Source organism: Callorhinus ursinus, unplaced genomic scaffold (genome assembly GCF_003265705.2).
Source record: "Callorhinus ursinus isolate GAN/ISIS: 27379988/994484 unplaced genomic scaffold, GSC_fseal_2.0 scaffold13, whole genome shotgun sequence".
NCBI classification, from domain to species: domain Eukaryota; kingdom Metazoa; phylum Chordata; class Mammalia; order Carnivora; family Otariidae; genus Callorhinus; species Callorhinus ursinus.
Window position 1 is genome coordinate 44062771 of NW_027397075.1, and position 17861 is coordinate 44080631.

General features: G+C 44.5%; 1 protein-coding gene across 4 annotated transcripts in view; it reads left to right on the forward strand.

The window, feature by feature from the left end:
• The window catches only part of ACBD6 (acyl-CoA binding domain containing 6), a 216185-nt gene extending 213088 nt beyond the window's left edge, over positions 1-3097 (forward strand). For all 4 annotated transcript variants that reach the window (XM_073900163.1, XM_025877881.2, XM_073900164.1 and 1 more), the window contains one exon: positions 2812-3097. In XM_073900163.1, the coding sequence (XP_073756264.1) occupies positions 2812-2966 (155 nt within the window). In that variant the 3' untranslated portion in view covers positions 2967-3097. The remainder of the gene's footprint in view (positions 1-2811) is intronic.
• Positions 3098-17861: the final 14764 nt, after the last annotated feature.

A 17861-nucleotide genomic window follows, 5' to 3' on the forward strand; every position in this document is an offset into this window, starting at 1 on the left:
CATGAATTTCAGTGGCTCTTATTCAGTCCATTCTTTATATTAATGCTGACACTGGCTAATTTCAAGCCTCCTAAAATAGTCATAGTCTCCTACGTGGTCTATCTGCCACAAATTTTTAGGCTGTCCAAGTCACTCTTTTAGAATTTTCATCCTAACACGGAGGCCAAATTATGCCACTCCCTTCCTTATAAATGCAAACTTTACTAGAGCACTCGAAACCACACTTCTCAGCATGGCTTAGTATGGCTCTCACAGCCCTGCATGGTTTGACTCAAGTCCACCCTGTGTTCTTTTGACCATCTGTATCACTTCCCAGAGCCAGCAGACGGTTGGTTCTCTCAGTACTCCCTCCATTAGTGGTGTTTTCTCTCCGCAATGCCTGTCTCCACTTACCTGGAATTTTACTCTGTCCTTCAGAGCTCAGCTTACATACCACCTACTTGCATTTTTCCTGATCCCTCGACTTCTCCACCCACCCACCCCACCTCTTTGCTTGTATGTGTGTTTGTGTGTGTGTGTGTGTGTGCGCGCGCGTTACAATAGTTACTGTTTTGTGTTAAGAGTGTCAGACTTCTATATTAGCCTCCCAGCTGTTAGTAAGTTCCACAGAGCAGGAATCTTTTTTTTTTAATTTTTTGTTACGTTAATCACCATATATTACATAATTTGTTTTGGTGTAGTGTTCCATGATACATTGTTTGTTCATAACACCCAGTGCTCCATGCAGAATGTGCCCTCTTTAATACCCATCACCAGGCTAACCCATCCCCCTACCCTCCTCCCCTCTAGAAACCTCAGTTTGTTTTTCAGAGTCCATCATCTCTCCTGGTTTGTCTCCCCCTCACAGAGCAGGAATCTTAATGCATCCTTGGTAGGACTGGTATGGCATGTACTCAATAAAATGGCCATTGAATCAAACTCCTTACTCTTCTTTCTTTCCCTGTTTTTTTTTTTTTGACCTTTTGTTGTTGCTGTTATGTTACATCACCTATGAAAGCGTATGTAAAATGTATATGAAGAATTTAAAATATAACTTGAAAAAAATGTACCCACCACCTAGCTTAAGAAATGCAACATTGCCAATATCTCTGAAACCTCCTGGGTGTGCTTATCCATTCGCATGGCCTTCCTTCCATCCCCTCTCCCAAGATTAACACTATCCCAAATTTTATACTAATGATTTCCCTTATCGTTTTACTACATATTTGTCTCTCTGAACAATGGTGTTTAGTTTGGTCTGTTTTTAAAATTTTGTTTAAGTGGAACTATACTGTATGTATTCTTCTGACTCGCCTCTTTCCTTCAACGTTATGTTCTGGAGGTACATTCGTGTGTAAAAGTATAGTTCATGACTTTTCAGTGTCGTATGGGATTTTAGTGAAGAAGTAAACAGTTTTATTTTCACATGTTATTCTTAATGGGCATTTGGGTTGTTGACCTTTGGGGTCTATCACGAATATGAATAGCGCCGCTACACACATTGTTGCAAACGTCTCCTAGAGAACCACACACAAGTTTCTCTGGAGTGTGTAAGTAGGAGTGGGATGGCTGGGCGCAGGGCCCACGTGTGTTAGGTTTAACACAAGCTGTTGCCCGTAGTGACCGCACCAGCGTGCGCTCGGGCCGTCCGGAGGGGAGCGTCCCCCGCCCCAGCCCTCTCCCGTACCTTTGTACCGTCTGTTCTTAATTTCCACCTCTCTACTGGGTGTGAAATGGTATCTCCGAGTTTTAATTTTCATTTCCCTGACTACTAATGTGGTTGTTCATCTTTTCATATGTTTATTGCCATTTCTGTTTCATCTTGTATGAAATGCCTGTTTTTGCCTTTAGCCCAGTTGTTTCAGTGCATCTGAATTAATGGATCTTTGTTTCCTTGCTGATCTGCGACGCCAGCGTTGTCATAAATCAAGTTTCCATATATGTGCAAAAACATAGATAGCTCTCCATTCTAGCCCTTTGGTCTGTGTGTCCTCCTGGGGGCGATACATGTCATCTTCATAATGAGTCTTCGTATCTGTAGGTCCTTGTCCCCTCCCTGTGTCTTGTGTGATTTGGGCCATTTGTTATTTTTTTAAATAAATAAAAGTTCTGTAGAGGGATGGTATGATTCCTAGGCCAGCTTTCTTTTTTTTCATTTGCAAATTTTAAAGTTTAGTTAGTTACCCATTTAACCCCCTCTTCAAAAACAAAACGAAATCTTTCTTTTTACATTTACATATTTTTAGCCTTTTGACATAGCCTACAAACCTATCATTATTCTGATCAAAGTAAAATACATAAACACTATTTTTGTTCTCTCCCTCATTCCATTCTTAAGAGAGTCTAAAAACCTCACAGGTTTTTTTTTTTTTAAAGGTTTTATTTATTTATTTGACAAAGAGATAAGAGAACACAGTAGGCAGAGCGGCAGGCAGAGGGAGAAGCAGCCCCCCCGCCCCCGCCTCCGCAGAGCAGGGAGCCCGACGTGGGACTCGATCCCAGGACCCCAGGATCATGACCTGAGCCGAAGGCAGACGCTTAACCGACTGAACCACCCTGGCGCCCCTAAAAACCTCACAGTTTCAAAAATGTGTTTGTTTGTTTGCTTCTGGGCAACCAAAAAAGGTGAATTTGATTTTCCTAACACTTGAGAATGCACTCTCATGGCCCAGCTCTCCTCACAAGGCCCGATCACCCACCCACCAGCCGCTGGAACATTTCTCATTGTTCAGGATCCCTTACTGCTCAGCCCTTGCCTTTCCTGCTGGGGTACAGTCATTTCCCTTCGTCTCACAGTAGCCTTCTTTTCGTGTCTGTCCATTTCCCCGTCAGCTGCTGCCTGTGAGTTTTTGGACATCGTGGAGCTGCTACTCCAGTCGGGCGCCGACCCCGCTCTCCGAGACCAGGATGGCTGCCTGCCGGAGGAGGTGACAGGTTGCAAAGCTGTGTCTTCCGTGTTGCAGCAGCACACAACTGGCAAGGCTTAATCAAAAGACTGGAAAACCACACTCTGTAACATCAGAGAGCGTCAATGATGAAGGAAAACTGCAAAAATAATACTTTTACCACCCGTCTTTGGTATACATTGGCTAATAAAAGTGGTTCTGAGGAACTGGGATTCTGAAGTCTCAGCAGTTCATTCTCCTTGCATCCATTCCAGCAAGTACGGTTTTGGTAATGAACGTGTGTACTGTGCATAATACAATCCAATTCTGCTGAGCGTGCGCTGAAATGTATCACTGTTCTAGAGGGTGGGGCACGGAGGAGACACATCGTATTTCACAATATTAAACATGGCTGCTCTTTAAAAAAAAAAAAAAAACATACAGAAGCAAAACGTGACCGACGGTGTGCTACACTGACAATTAGGCAAAGTTGCACGAAATCCCAGGACAGTAGAGATCAAATGATCCTGTGGCATTTTGCAGGCTGGTCTGAATAGGTAGCTAAAATGTCTTTTCTTTCTGGCAGATGGATTGCGAAGATAGAGAAGAAAGAGGGGTGTTAAGAAAAAGCAAGCAAAAGAAAAAGGGTAGAATTTTGTCATAAAAGGGGTCTAGAAATCAGAGGAATAACCAGATTTACTGAAAACCTCAAAACGTTGGGCATTTTAGAGTAAGATTCAGCGACCTCACTTCAGGATCAAAGCACAGGTTCCGGAGGATTCACTGGTTAGGTCGGGGTTCCTTAAACTCACCTTCACAGAATGGGGAGGGATTTCCCCAGGGCCCTTTTAATTGGCTCTGATGTCCCCCGTCCTTGCCTTTGGCAGTAGTCTCTGGAAATGGGCTCAGACCTGAACTGTGAGGCCTGTTTGAAATGTGAAATAGCCCATTATGCCCCAGTGCTTAGTTGTGATTATAGTTATTTCTGGATACCAGGAGAGCTTTTTTTTTTTTTTTTCATTAAAAACATAGTACACCACAGTGTTTCTTTAAAGGATAGACGAGTATGCTGCTGTTGAAACTAGCTCCCTACGTTTCCTCTTTAAGCCTCAAGAACTCCATCGGGGGAATCCCTTGACATTTCTCATTATATAAGGAAAGTAGATTGTTGCCGTAGGAAGAGAAATGAAGTAAATGATTTGAGATGCAAAGATGACTATTTAAAAGGTAATTTTTCCAATGTGTCACTATTAAGAAAAGTAATAAACTTGCTTCGTGGGAGCCCTCGACAGTGGACACAGTTTCCATTAGCTGCACCTAACCTGTCCTTCTGGAACAAGCCCCTTCAGAGGAGAAATGAGGCATGTGAATGCTGCTTATTTTGTGATTTTTCTAAGCTAATTTCTTATTTTCTGAGATGTAAACCAAATTTCTTATTTTCTGAGATGTAAACCAAAACCATTCACTAAGACTGTTCATTCTTTAAATGGTTTCTTAATTATCTGTAGAAGTGATGTGCATGTTAGTACATACTGAAATATTACTGTAATTCTGGTAGAGCTTTCTGTTCATTATCTGTTCTTTTCCCATAATCCCAGCCACATTGCAACCTGCTGTTAAACTAAATTCTCTCATGTTCCACATTGTGTTTTAACAAACATTATTCATTAGTTACAGTAAAAGTGACCAAGATGTTGCATGCAGCTTTCATTAATAGTGCTTTGTGCATTTTAGGACATTAGCAAATCAAAAAGTGTTTAATTCATTTCAGATTTACAGGGTAGTTATCTAAGCAGAAAGCTATCAAGGAGCTCCTTTTCTCATTTCTCTTTTGTAATTTGACCTTAAAATTTCTTTTTTTTTTTTTAAGATTGATTTATTTATTTTAGAAAGAGAGAGAGAGAGCATGCAGGAGGGCAGGGGCAGAGGGAGAGAGAGAGAGAGAGAATCTCAAGCAGACTCCCCGCTGAGTGTGGAGCCTGACTCAGGGCTCCATCCCATGACCCTGAGGTCATGACCTAAGCCAAAATCAAGAGTCAGGCACTCAACTAACTCAGCCACCCAGGCTCCCCTGACCTTAAAATTTCTGAGACAAGTTTTTTAAACCTGTTTTGGCACATCTAAAACTATATAAATTGTTTTTAAGCAAAGAATATAGCTTGTTTTATATTTATTTTAAGGGTCTCACATTTACATTCAAAGCTGTCACTAAAAACAGTCATCACCTTTACATTTTCTAGTGCATTCTAAAATCATTTCCCAAAATCTCTATTCTTTTGTCACTGGTACTTGAATTTTTGAAAACCATACTATCATGACAATCTGTGGATCATCTCCCTGTGGCTTGAGGGAAAGATTTCATCCAGAAATGTCAGAAAACTGGATCTTGGTTTGTTTTCATTCCCCTTAAATTATTGAATTATTATGTTGTGCATCACAATTTAGCCGGATCATGAGTTCCATTGGCAAAAGCTGCAATAGTTCCCACCGAGCAAAGAACACGAATTTACTGGAGCAGAAAGCAGCCAACTTCCCCAGATATGTGGCGAACCATCTCTTCGTATAGTTCAGCAGGATAAAACCAGGACATAATTTAATTTAGCATAACTTTGGTTCTGCTATGCATAATTTTTTTCTCCTGGACAGATTAGTAATGTTCAAGCCCATTAGTGTTTTAAAATATCATAGAAAACCTTTTCCTTTTCCTGAAAGTTCATTTCTGGTCATGACACAAGTATTTCAAAATAATTGTTGCTTTTTTTTTTCCTAACATTTACTGAGATTGGAATTCAATTTACTTCATCCTCGGTTGAAACTCTCTGATTTGTTATTTTTATTATACATAATATTTTAAAAATTGTGTCTCCACTGTGTTCTCAAGCTGGAAACTAGTTCAGTTGGAGTGGTCATAAAAAGATGGATAACTAAAGACATTTGTCTGAGTTAGTAGTTACTTTTTGCACTTGAATTTTCTAGACTGTTTACAGATTGCCTTTCTACTCTTACCTCATTCTCAGTTCTCAAGACGATAATTTTTCCTATCTTCAGGTCCACCTCTGTAGATGTACGTGTATACATAAAAACATACCTAGCCCCATTTTCCTATGTCCCTAAAAAAACGCAAAAGAGAATTTGTTGCTTTTTCTTTTCTCTTTCCCGAAGATACTGTGATCAGAGCAACACTAGTGACTCTATCTTTATTTTTTATTCATGACTCTCATTTGCTTTGCCCTCCACCAACTAATCTAAGAGGCCCTGATTGCCTTCACAGTAGCTTTGATACACACTAGTGAAAAATGAGGAGTAAAAAGAGAATCATGTAAATAACCATTAAAGAGGAGACAAAGAAAAATACCTGAATCATTGTTATCTTCAGAACGCTTGCTTGAGTCTACTCAATCGGTGTTTTTTAACTCTTGGGGAGTGTCCAAACACTTTGAAAAAACTATGAACCTCTTCCCTAGAATACAGTGTTGTACATGGAATTTTGAAAAGTTCACAGATCTGCTGAAGCCCATCTATGGACTCCCCAGGGGTCTATGGATCCCACTAAGAACCCTTTTTCCTGACTCCTTGTTACAGTATTTCAAGAATGAGAAATCTTTTGTTGACTGACCCTATTTTCGTAGTTCTAAGTGCTCCTACCGAGTGATCGGGGGTGTTGCCGTGCCTATCTGAAAGAATAAGAGAAACACTTTTTTTTTTTTTGAACCACTGACCAAGATTTCAACAGTGTACACAGACTGCAGTTTTATCACTGATCACCACATGGGGAAATTTTTATTTATTTATTTTTTAATTTATTCACTGTGTATTGGAGATTCAGATGTAACTGGGCTTCCTGTATTTTTTTCTTTTAAAGATTTTTATTTATTTTTTGACAGAGAGAGAGGGACCACAAACAGGGGGAGTGGGAGAGGGAGAAGCTTGCTTCCCGCTGAGCAGGGAGCCCCATGGATGCGGGGCTGGATGCGGGGCTTGGTCCCAGGACCCTGGGATCATGACCTGAGCCGAAGGCAGACTCTTAAGGACTGAGCCCCCCAGGCGCCGTACATGGGGAAATTTTTAAAGAGAGATTGGCCAAAAAGCCGGACTCTCACCTCTTTGACCTCTGATTCTGCTGCAGGATAGAAATGAGCCCATGTGTTCAATTCTGTGTGACTAGTGATGCCTTTTCATATGCAGTTAGCTTTTTTGACTTTTCAGAGGCTTTCATGGGCATTATTTAATCTGTCATCCCTCCATAGGGATCCTATCAAGTAGCCAGCGCACGTGTTTATTAAGGCCACTTAAACAAGGATGAATTGAAGATACAAGCCGGTTACTTAAATTGCCTAGGATCACAGAGGAGTAGTAGAACCACAGGACCAAATCTACTGAATCTCAGTCCTGTCTATTTGACCACAAAACTCACGTAAAGTTTTAAAACTCTTCCTCCATTCAATCCAGATAATTTTTGAGAGGCTGCTGAATGACAGACACTGTTCTAGGCCACTGTCATTCCCTTTTCCCGTTATCATGGATATTTAGAATTACATGATGTTATCTCAAGATATTGCATGAGGTATCTTGAAAAGTCTCATAGAAATTCATAAATTACTTATGAAAACCTAAATCTTTTAAACCTACCATAACTATGTCTCAAATAAAGATGTAAGAAGTCAGCCAATTGGCCACATCTTGTTATCTCTTAGGCTTGTCAGGTAGAAGGATAACAACCAAAGGATAATATCTGGAACTGTATGTATTATATCTTTTTTTTAATGTTTCATCATTTTCCAGCTAAAAGGTTGCTATAATCAAGTGAACCTTTCTATTAGATAGGTATTTCTTAGCTTCCTGCCAGGTTTAACTGCTTGGCTATGGGTTATTATTCTTTGTACACTACGGCATCCCTGAGGATTAATGAGCAAGGTGCATGATTATAGCGGAGCTGAGCTTGGGTTGCAGAAGGGGTTAGTGCCAAGGCTAATACATGCTTCAGTTGAACATGAAGACTTTCAAATGTTTATTTAACATTTAACGGTTGAAAGGTTTCATCAAACTTCCAGTCCCCCAAAAATCCCCTTCATAAATAAATGTTTATCACAGAATAGGTATGTTACCCACCAGCCACAATTTAGTAGTATATTGAGTTTAAATATTTGTGAGTGAATCTCAAATCCCAATTCCTAAGGTATTTTGGATTAAATGTGGGGGTTTTTTTAAAGATTTTATTTATTTGACAGAGACACACAGCGAGAGAGGGAACACAAGCAGGGGGGGAGTGGGAGAGGGAGAAGCAGGCTTCCCGCCGAGCAGGGAGCCCGACGTGGGGCTCGATCCCAGCTGGGATCATGACCCGAGCCGAAGGCAGATGCTTAACGACTGAGCCTCCCAGGCGCCCCTGGATTAAATGTTTTAAGAGTAGTTACCATACTATATTTGATCCATTGTAAGGCACACTTTTTTTGGTTAGTGACACATAAACTAATGTGTCTTACAATCGATACATTGTAACTTCAAGGACGTAACAGTAATTATACCTTTTGTACAAGATTCTATGCACAAGCATCTTAATTGAACCTCAGAATAATTGTAAAAGTAGAAATGGTATTTTCTCTGTTTTGCAAGTGAGGGAATTGAAGCAGAACTGTCAGGGAACTTGTCTGAGGTTCTATAAATAGAAATAGTAAGCATGCTCATCTTTTTATGGGCTTTATTATAGGTAAAGCACGTCAATCTACATGATCTTATTTTTTTTTAATTTTTTTTCAGAATCAAGGTGATTATCCAAGCTTTGTGATACCAAATCAAAAAGTTTTCCTGTACCACGTTATCAGTGGAAACAAAAGCATCCATCCTCAAAGGTACATTAATAATCAAGCCTCTTCATGGATTTTATATATACACATTGGACTTTGTCCTTATGACATATAGAGCTTTCAGGGCAGTCTGTTGTAATCATGTGATTTGAAAGTTACGATCATGATTGGAGCTTTACCATAAGCATCTTTAGTTATTTTAATAAGTATCCTTTCACAGTTCCTTCATCCGAGAGATTTTGGGCCCAAGTATAGTGCTCGTCAGACTGATAATAATAATCACCTTCCTTGTTGTACTCATCACCTAACGTTTGTTATGTACCAAGCATGATCAATTTTTCAAATATGCATTAACTGACATTACCCTAAAGGCCTGAACAGGAAAAGCTCTCTGACCTCGTCTGTATTCACTTATCCTTGGGAATGCCTTGTCCTGCTCCTCCCTGGGAAGGACTTAATGGTTTGTTCACCGGCAGTTACTGGGAGTTTGTGGCTTTTTATTTCCTACTATCTTTACTCTTATATATAAATTCTTCAAAACCCTCTTTCCTGTGTTTTGTTATATCACTTTTCTTGGCACAATTATAAATGTCATTATCTTACATTTTCCACTGTCTCTTCTCTGGGGACTCCTGTACTGAAGTCACTTCTGAAGGTGTGTCCCTTCCTCCTTAATAGGAAGCCTCCAGGCCCCCAAAACTAGATGGGGCTGTTCATAAGGTGCATGCTAGCTTATTTATACTCAAGACAGAATCTTCCTTTCTGAAGTTCCTCCTGCATGGTCTTAGAAGGAACGAACATGAGTTTGCAATAGAACACTGAGGTTAAAAACCAGATGGGAAACCTCCCGGGAGCCGCCCCCCCATCTCATGCATTTGCCTCGTGGAGGAAGTCAGTGCCCTCCGTGTGGGTGTCTCTTATCGGTGGGGAAATGCCCCTGGAACCCAGAACTCCCGCCTGCGGTGGCTGACGCCAGGGCTCCGTGAGAGCACTTAGACTGGAGCGCGGCCTTTGCCGGGGCCGCCCTACGCGGCAGCAACAAATTCATCCTCCACACTGCAGCCTGGATTTATTTTTCCTCTCACTTGTGTAGCAATCCTGGTTTCCATTTTCATATTTAGAAGGTAAGTTCAGTTGATGGACACTCTGTAATAAAAAGCTCTTTTAAAATACGTGCACACGTACACACACGGGACTGCCCACGGCTTTCACGGGGTACATTTCGTAGAGCCCAGAGCTTAGTCCTGGATATGTTTATAGCACTTTAGCTCCGTTTGTGAGTTTGGAACCCTTCCAAAAAAAGAAGAGAAAGACATATATTATTGTTTATAATCTGCTTTATTCCGCCAAACCTTAACTGAACAGACTTGTGGATTGCTGTTTAAATCCCTCAGTGCCTTTAACTGCCGGTACAGAAAGTGGTTAATGCGCATTCTGAACGAAGCTTGGCATCCACTCCAGGAAATCACTTTAATTGAGAAGCATTAAATGTTAAAATGATTCTAAAAAAATAATAAAGCCAGCGCACATATTGAGTAGAAAAGTCCCGGCCCATCAGTAATATAGGCTCCTGGTTATCATACTCCTCTAGCCTCGGTGAGCTTAAGCCGGGCAGTTGACAGGTGTCGAAAAAGTGACTTTCAATCCCCTGGTCACTATCTGCAGGCAGCCGCCCATGAGCTGGCCATCAGGCAGCCAACCTTCAAGGGCTCCCTCTTTAGAGGAGGGGAAGGGAGCTGTCAACTTTATAGATGTTTGTTTTTCTGGAATAATAAGCTGGTCCCAGGTGACTAAAATATGAGATTTAACCTCAAAGTCCTTGCCTGGGCTTTCCATTGCTATGCTGAAGCCATCTGTTGAAACCTATTTACCATTTTAATGACCTTTTTAGAAAAAAAACTGCTTATTTCCAGCTCTAAGTGTGTGCCAAGACCACTTTTTTTGGGTATTTTATCTTTCAGGAAGTTATTCCCAGCCTTTCCAAAATCCCCAAACCCCTCCCAACCACCCGGAGATCCTGGTGCAGGGTTGGCAAGCAAACGAGAGAAAGACAAACCTTAAAAACAAAAACAGAACTTTCCCTGGCTCTAGACAGCCCAGCCTCTGTCAGTCTTGAAAATTCCGGCCAGTTCAGTGGTCTGCTGAACAGCCTGAAGAACGAATAACTCACGTGGGCACCTTTTTCTCCTGGGAGCTCCCTCATGAAAGGAAGAACGTGTATCCTGTCAGGGGTGTCCTGTGCCTTGTACATTTAGTTACAGAATAACATACCAGTTAATAGCATACCAAAGTCCAGTGTTTGTGCTCAGTGGGGGAGATGGCCAAAGGAAAAATCACCAAAGGAAAGGGTTCTAAAGGAAGATCCTGAAATCACATTAGACAAAAATGAGAGAAGAAAATGAATGCAGAAGTCACCCAGGGACGAGTGTTCCATGCAAAAGCCCACACCCACTTTCTCCATAGGGATGCCACCCACTCTCCTCGGGCAGGAGTGGATCATCTAGAAGATTTCTGTTTAATAGTTTGGATGGCTTATTTTTATTACGACTTTTAGAAATAGAATAAAAATTTTCCCTTTTCCTACTGACTTGGCCCCATTTTAGATACATCGGGTTTTTTTCTCCAGCGGCAGTGGCCACTGCCTACTTCCCCGAGGCAGCAGCCACACGCACAACCGAGCAAGCACTCTGGCCGTGCGCCTTCACTCGCCACTCCCTGCACAGAGCAGAGGACATTATGAAGAAAGCACCAGGAATTCCAAATGATAAAACTGGAATGGCATTCTTCTAGGGAGGTGTGGCAAAGGGACGCAACAATTTGCCTTTTAAACTGTAAAGGACAGTTTTGAAACCATGCCTGAAATAGCAAATCTAAGGAAATACATTCAGATAGGTTAAGGATCACCTCTCATGATTTTACTTCTAGCTTGGCAAATCAGTTAAAATTTACAACACAGTGATTAGCCTTTGATCTCTTACTATCCTTTTCTGATTTTAGCTGAGTTGAATCCTAGGCCCAAGGAGAAAGAAAGAAAAGCAGTGAAAAACATTTGAGTGTTGAGCCTTCATTTGTCCTCCTGAGTTTCTGTCTTATTTTATTCTTTCTGGCCAGTGATTTCTTTCCTATAGTCTTCTTTAAGCAGCTGTGTTTTTGAAAAGCCACTGTCAGAAAAATCACACTGCTCAGGGGCTGGTTTCTAGTGACCAAACCCCCAAAAAAAAAGCAGGGGGGGAGAGAGAGATAGAGAAAGATCAGATCCTCTGCTTTGCTTCCTTTGTGAGCTGAGAACACATTTCATAATTCCAAGAAGTTACTAGGTTGGCATTGTGTGGCAGCTGTACACAGAGTACAGAGTGGAAATGGTCCCATGATTGTCGGTCTGATATACTCAAAACGACTGCTAGCATTCTGAAAGCAAAAAGTCCACGTAGACAGGCTGGTGACAAGGGGTTTGAGGACGGAAGGCTCAAGACGCGGTGTGCAAGTGCATACACGAGCAGAATTCTTGGGCCCCGACATTAGTGCCTCAGGAATACTCAGATGAGTAATTAAACTGAGGTGCAGCAGGGCCCTTCCTAGCCACTTTGTGAATTTCCCTCTCAAGCACCCAAGGGACTGGGCTAGGGAAGGAAGCAGGTCCTCATGTCCAGAACCTCCTGCCTTCCTCCACCAACACCCCCACTCCCATGTGATGCTCTCATCTTCACCTGTCCTGGCTGCCTTTCTCGGCCTAATGAAGTATTTACCATAATTCCCTCTCCTGAGAGCAGAGATTTCGGTCTTCACTAAAAGACCTTCAAGCCCCCCAAGCTGGATGTCTGCCTGGGTGGTGGTGTCTTTCCTGTGCAACGGCGTAGACCGTGGGGCACAGCATGCGTCCAGGGGTTAGGTAGAGTCAGGACAAGCTGGTGGCAGCAATGGACTGCGGACTCAGGGGTCCAGAGCCCCCCCCCCCTTGTACCCAAGCAAGTTGTTCTTGTGGGCAGTGCTACTCACAAAATAGGATGACCGAGAAGCCGACACTACACTGTCTAAGGAGTCTCAAGATATTTCACCAAGTGCTCTGGGATAGCGAGCAGCTAGCGTGATGAATGAGTTTTCTCTGCCCGTTCTCCCTCGGCAGACTCCATCAGCACTGTCCACTAGAAGTCTCAGCAGCGACTGAAGTGTTCTGTGTCTGTGTGTCCAAATACAGTAGCTGCTAGCCACATGTAGCTACCGAGGACTTGAAGCAGAGCTGGCATGAGGAAGGAAACGTGCAGTGTTATTGAATATTAGTCAATTTAAATGTAAATAGCCACGTGTGACTAGTAGCTGCCATATGGGACAGTGCACCTCTGGATCTTCTCTTCAAATAAAACCAATCACTAATGGAAAAAGCACTCCAGTTTTTCCTAGATGGAAGCTTAGCTCTAAAGAAATAGGAGGACTTTAATGTTCTTTTAAATATTTTTTTAAAATATTTTATTGATTTATTTGAGAGAGACAGAAATAGTGAGAGAGAGCATGAGCAGGAAGGAGGGAGAGAAGCAGACTCCCTGCAGAGCAGGGAGCCCGATGCGGGGCTCGATCCCAGGACCCTGGGACCATGACCTGAGCCGAAGGCAGACACTTAACCGACTGAGCCACCCAGGTGCCCCTGGACTTTAATATTTTTTGATGAAAGAAGCAGTGTTGCTTTTTCCATTCCAGCTAACCTTCAGATCCTGCACATTAATAAAGCCTCTTGCAGAGAAGGAATCTGAATGAGGATTTTTCTACAAAGGCTCGTCAAGGAGCCCTGATAATTCTGATGAGGTGTTTGTATCCCTCTGTCCACCTCTCGCCCAAATATAGATGTTTGCACATACTTTCTCTAGGGAGAAAATGTTTAAGTGGGAAGGACTTTTAAAATGCAACAGGACAAACATTAACTAAGATTATGTGGTCAATGGGTTTTCTCTGCCCATCCCCTAAGTCTAGGAGCAGAGGATTTTGGGCCCCAGAAAACTGCTGTCAGAAAAACCAGAGCACTTCCCCTAATCGAACCTTTATTGAGCACTTCTGGTATTCATGGCTGTAAGTCGTTCTGGCATTCAGAGTTGTAATTTGGGTTTCCTTCCGATAGTAAAAGGACCCCACGTCGCCTTAGCTTTTTGTCCTAATTATATCAAGAGAAAAAAACATCCAGAGAACCAAAATGAAAAGCAAGACACATCCGCTTCTAAAGAATTTCCATATTTATTTGACATAATTTTACCATACACATCTCATGCCAACACACAGGAACCATATACAAACGCACCAGCTTCTGTGTTCCAAAGTCACATGGCAATAAATAAGGATGGGTGGGTCCTTTTTTTTTCTTTTTTTCTTTTTTTTTTTTCTCCCCGGGAAGTGAGACTTCATTTCTTTTTAACTATACAAAATTTACACTGCCAAGGGTGAGGGCAACCAGAGCTTAGGGGACCTGGGGCTTTGAGGTCTGAACGCAAGTTCAGAGCAGCTTCTGGGAGCCTGCAGCCCTGAACGCATGTGGGGAGGTACAAATGATTCTTGCCTCTAGGTGGGCAGCAGACCAGAGCGGGGGTGTCCTTCTCTGTCCGCCTGTGCTCTGCCTCCCCAAGGAAAGGAATGCTTGGCACCCCTCCCAAACCTGCAGCCGCCTCCTCAGCAGAGCTAGCAGCGGGAAACTGTGCTTTCCGTGGGGCCCTACCAAGCAGTGTGTGGGTGGGATGGCTTCGCCACGCTCTCTCTTTTTGGCTCCAGTCACCGTGTGAGCTCGGTTAGAGCAGCTGCTGCAGAAAGGGCCAACTGACCAAGTCCAAGAAAGAGAGAGCCAGTGATGTGCTTTTTTATTTAGCTTTCAGCATGCCCAGAGCCCGTCAGCAGCAGCCAATAAAACAAAACTCATTTCCGCTTAATTGAATTTTTCTTCATCTCACGGTTTCCAATTTTTAAAGTGCAGTGTTTAAAAATGAGCCTCCTCAGGCCTGCCAGCCCCTGCCGGCTGGGGAGGTCTGGTCATTACTTCGGAGGTTATAACCGAGTTGTCAGTCAGGGGGGCGGGGCGTGGGGGGTCACGTGGGAGCGTGGGGGCCGGACGTGCGCTGGCAGAGGGCGCGGCTGCTCAGCTGAGGCCCGAGAGCCCCCCCTGCGAGGAGGCAGGTATCGCCCAATCCCAATAACCAACTTGAGCCGCATCAGTGCCTTTTGTTCTACGGACTTCTTACACTTTTTGCAACGGGAGCTTCATTATGAAGGTCTAATGGCCCCAGTGATCTTACTAGATTTCGTGTTTTACGCTGGCAAAAAAACAAAAACAAAAAGACCGAGTTTTAAAGACACTCCAAAAGGCTTGCCTTAGGTCTTGTTCTCTTTCCCTGATGTTTCACTGTCCTCATTCACTGGAGTAATGTTATCGGTACTTATATTATAGTCATAACTCCCAGATGGGGCAGGAAAGAGAAAGCATGATGGAGAGGAGCTGGCCTCGAGTTGCACACAAGTCCCTGCATGGAGTCAGGCTCCCCAGCATGTGATTTACCCAGAGGGCCGGCTTAGCCCTTGGATTTGGTTATTTCCTCTATGCTTTTCTCACGTCTCGGCAAATGTAGATTCTTCCATAGCCGCTCAGGTCCCATTTTTGCTCATACCAATTACCCCTGGAAACCTGGGACGAGGGGGATTTGTTTTTCTTTCTGTCTTTAATTTGCTCCTGGATTCTGAAGCCTCCTACCCTCAGGTCTACCAGCCAGGCGCTGCAGATAATGCCTGCTAGTTCTTTCCTTCCTAGAGCCAAAGACAGATCCAAATATTGTAAATGCCCCTAGAAGTTCTCGCTTCATTTTAAAAATTCATCCATATCGATTTAGTAAGGAGGAAACCGCTCCCATGTAGCACCTTATAGCTCAGTAATAGGCTATTACTATAACATTAGATTATCACCATAATGAGCACTAGAGGAGTGCCTTTAAGAGAACCTCAAGGGAATGTTCTGTTCTTCTCCCTCTCTGAGCCACAGAAGAGCCAGGGAATCGTCTTGGCTTGCGGTGGCTCCCCGGTGGCCCTGGCCTGTCCATACGCTAACCTCACGTGCAAGGAGACCCACTTCAAATCTGAGGCCTCAGGGGGCTGTACTTCTAAATGAGGCACCAGCGTTTGCTGCTTCCTGGGGAGGTGGCTGTCAGGAACTTTGTTCAGGCTCCCCTGGCTTTCTGGCCAGCGCTCTCACAAGGGCTCTTCAAGCCAGCCGACCCCACCAAAACCCAAGGGGCTGCTCCCCCCATCGACTGCGCCACTCACTGAGGGCTGCAGGAGACTTGTGTTATTAGAGGGAGTTAAGGACAGCTTCCCCGTCTCCCACCCTGAATCGGGAGTGAGCATGAAGATGTCACATACAAAACCAAAAACAGGTCAACTTCAGTTGATCTTAAGAAACCAGTGCCACACAGAGAGGGGGGCCTGTCTCTCTAGGGAGTCTACCCTCCCTGCACTGTACGCACCAGAGACGTGAGGTGCCGCTGAGGTCTCGTGAGTCACTAGGCCACAGTCAAGCCGAGATAGTGGTCTGCGTGGGACAGTTTGTCACTGGTCCCCGGCCCGACACCGTCTTTCTCCTGCATCCTGGGAGCAGCCTGCGGAGACTAGCGTGTGGAAGAAGCTGTCCTCCAGAAGGACAGTTGGGTCTTCCTTTCCTTCCTATGGCTTCTCGTCTGTGTCCCCGCTCCCGCTCCCACTCCCACTGTTGGGGAATTCCCAGGAGCAACCTGGCTAGGCGGGACACACCCCCACCCCCACCCCTGGAGCCTGAAGAAGTCTACGTTTGTAGACTCTCCAAGCAAAAATCACAGTAGATGCAGCACACCAGACAATAAGGGGACAGTCCAAACTGAGCAGAGCAAATGGGGCCGGAAGGCTGAGCCCGGGAATTCACTGACTGCATATTTTAAAGAAGCTTGACTGACCTCCGTTTAGTCCTGGAAAGGAGTCTACGGTGTCTGCAGCAGCCAAAGTGGAGGTGTTTTATGTCTTCCTTTAGCCTGCCCACCGCGTGCCTGAATCCCGTGGTCCTCAAAAGGTGACGAAGCATTCACAGAAGGAAGGGTCCCTAAGGTCTCTGGCCCTGTCACTTCACGTGAAAGAAAGACAATGCCTTCTTACCCTTTCCTACTCTCTTGCCTAAGAAAATGGAGGCCGGAAGAAGCCGGCCACCGTTTCCCAAGGGACTGAATGGACGCCCACCTCGCTAACCCGCACGCAGTGTGCGCTGGAGAACTTCCTGACGGACAGAGGTGCAGTGCATAAAGTAGGACTTGCGGCGCCACTCACTCACTCACCCTGGCGTGTCCCCCCGTGGGGGGTCCGCAGACCGAGGGGCGGGGCGGGGCAGCTCGTAGAGCAGGGGTCGGCCCTGCCCTTGCCTCCGGCCTCAGGCTGGGTGAGGGGCCAGAGCAAACCTGCGAGCTGAGAGCCCTCACTGCCACTGGCTGGCGAGCTCGGCCTTCCTGAGCGCAGGCCTGGGGCACCTCGGGGCCTGGCCCTAGTCCAGCCAGCAGCCCAGAGAGACGCCTCCCAAGAACCACTTGGAACCCTTTGGGCGATCTGAGGGCTGCTCCCAAGTGATTCCTCCCAACCAAGCTGGGCCAAAAAGCATTACTGGCTCTTGGAAGATACCAAAACTGTCCAATTGAGTCAGCTACCACAGAGAAAGCTCTCCTTTTGCAAGGACTGGGGCGGGCTGGCTGCTGGTGGGATGGGCTCGCAAGCTCATCTACACCAACTCCTGCAAAGCAGACTCAATACCGTTTCAGCCTGTGGGATGGGGAGCTCTGGGAGCACGTCCGCTGACACGGCTAAGCAGACCGCACGCTTAGAATCCAAATGCGCCTGCGCATTTGCGCTGATTGTCCTTCTGTTCTCTCCGTATTTTAGCTTGGATCACTTTGTAACCCACAGCCTGTCTTGTGGAATAAATGATACGAGCAAATTAAAAAGGCACAGTGTGCACCGAGGGGACTCGTCGGGCAGTCGCTGTGATGGTCCAGGGCCACTCAGCTCCAGCCTGAGTCACCTGCAAGGAAAACCACTTCTTGCCGTCAGGGATTCAGTGATAGGGATGGGATCTCTTAAAAACTGACAAATATTGTCTGGCTTGTACTTCTGGGCAGGGAAGAAGTCATATTTTTCACAGCAAAAAAAAAAAAAAGAAGAA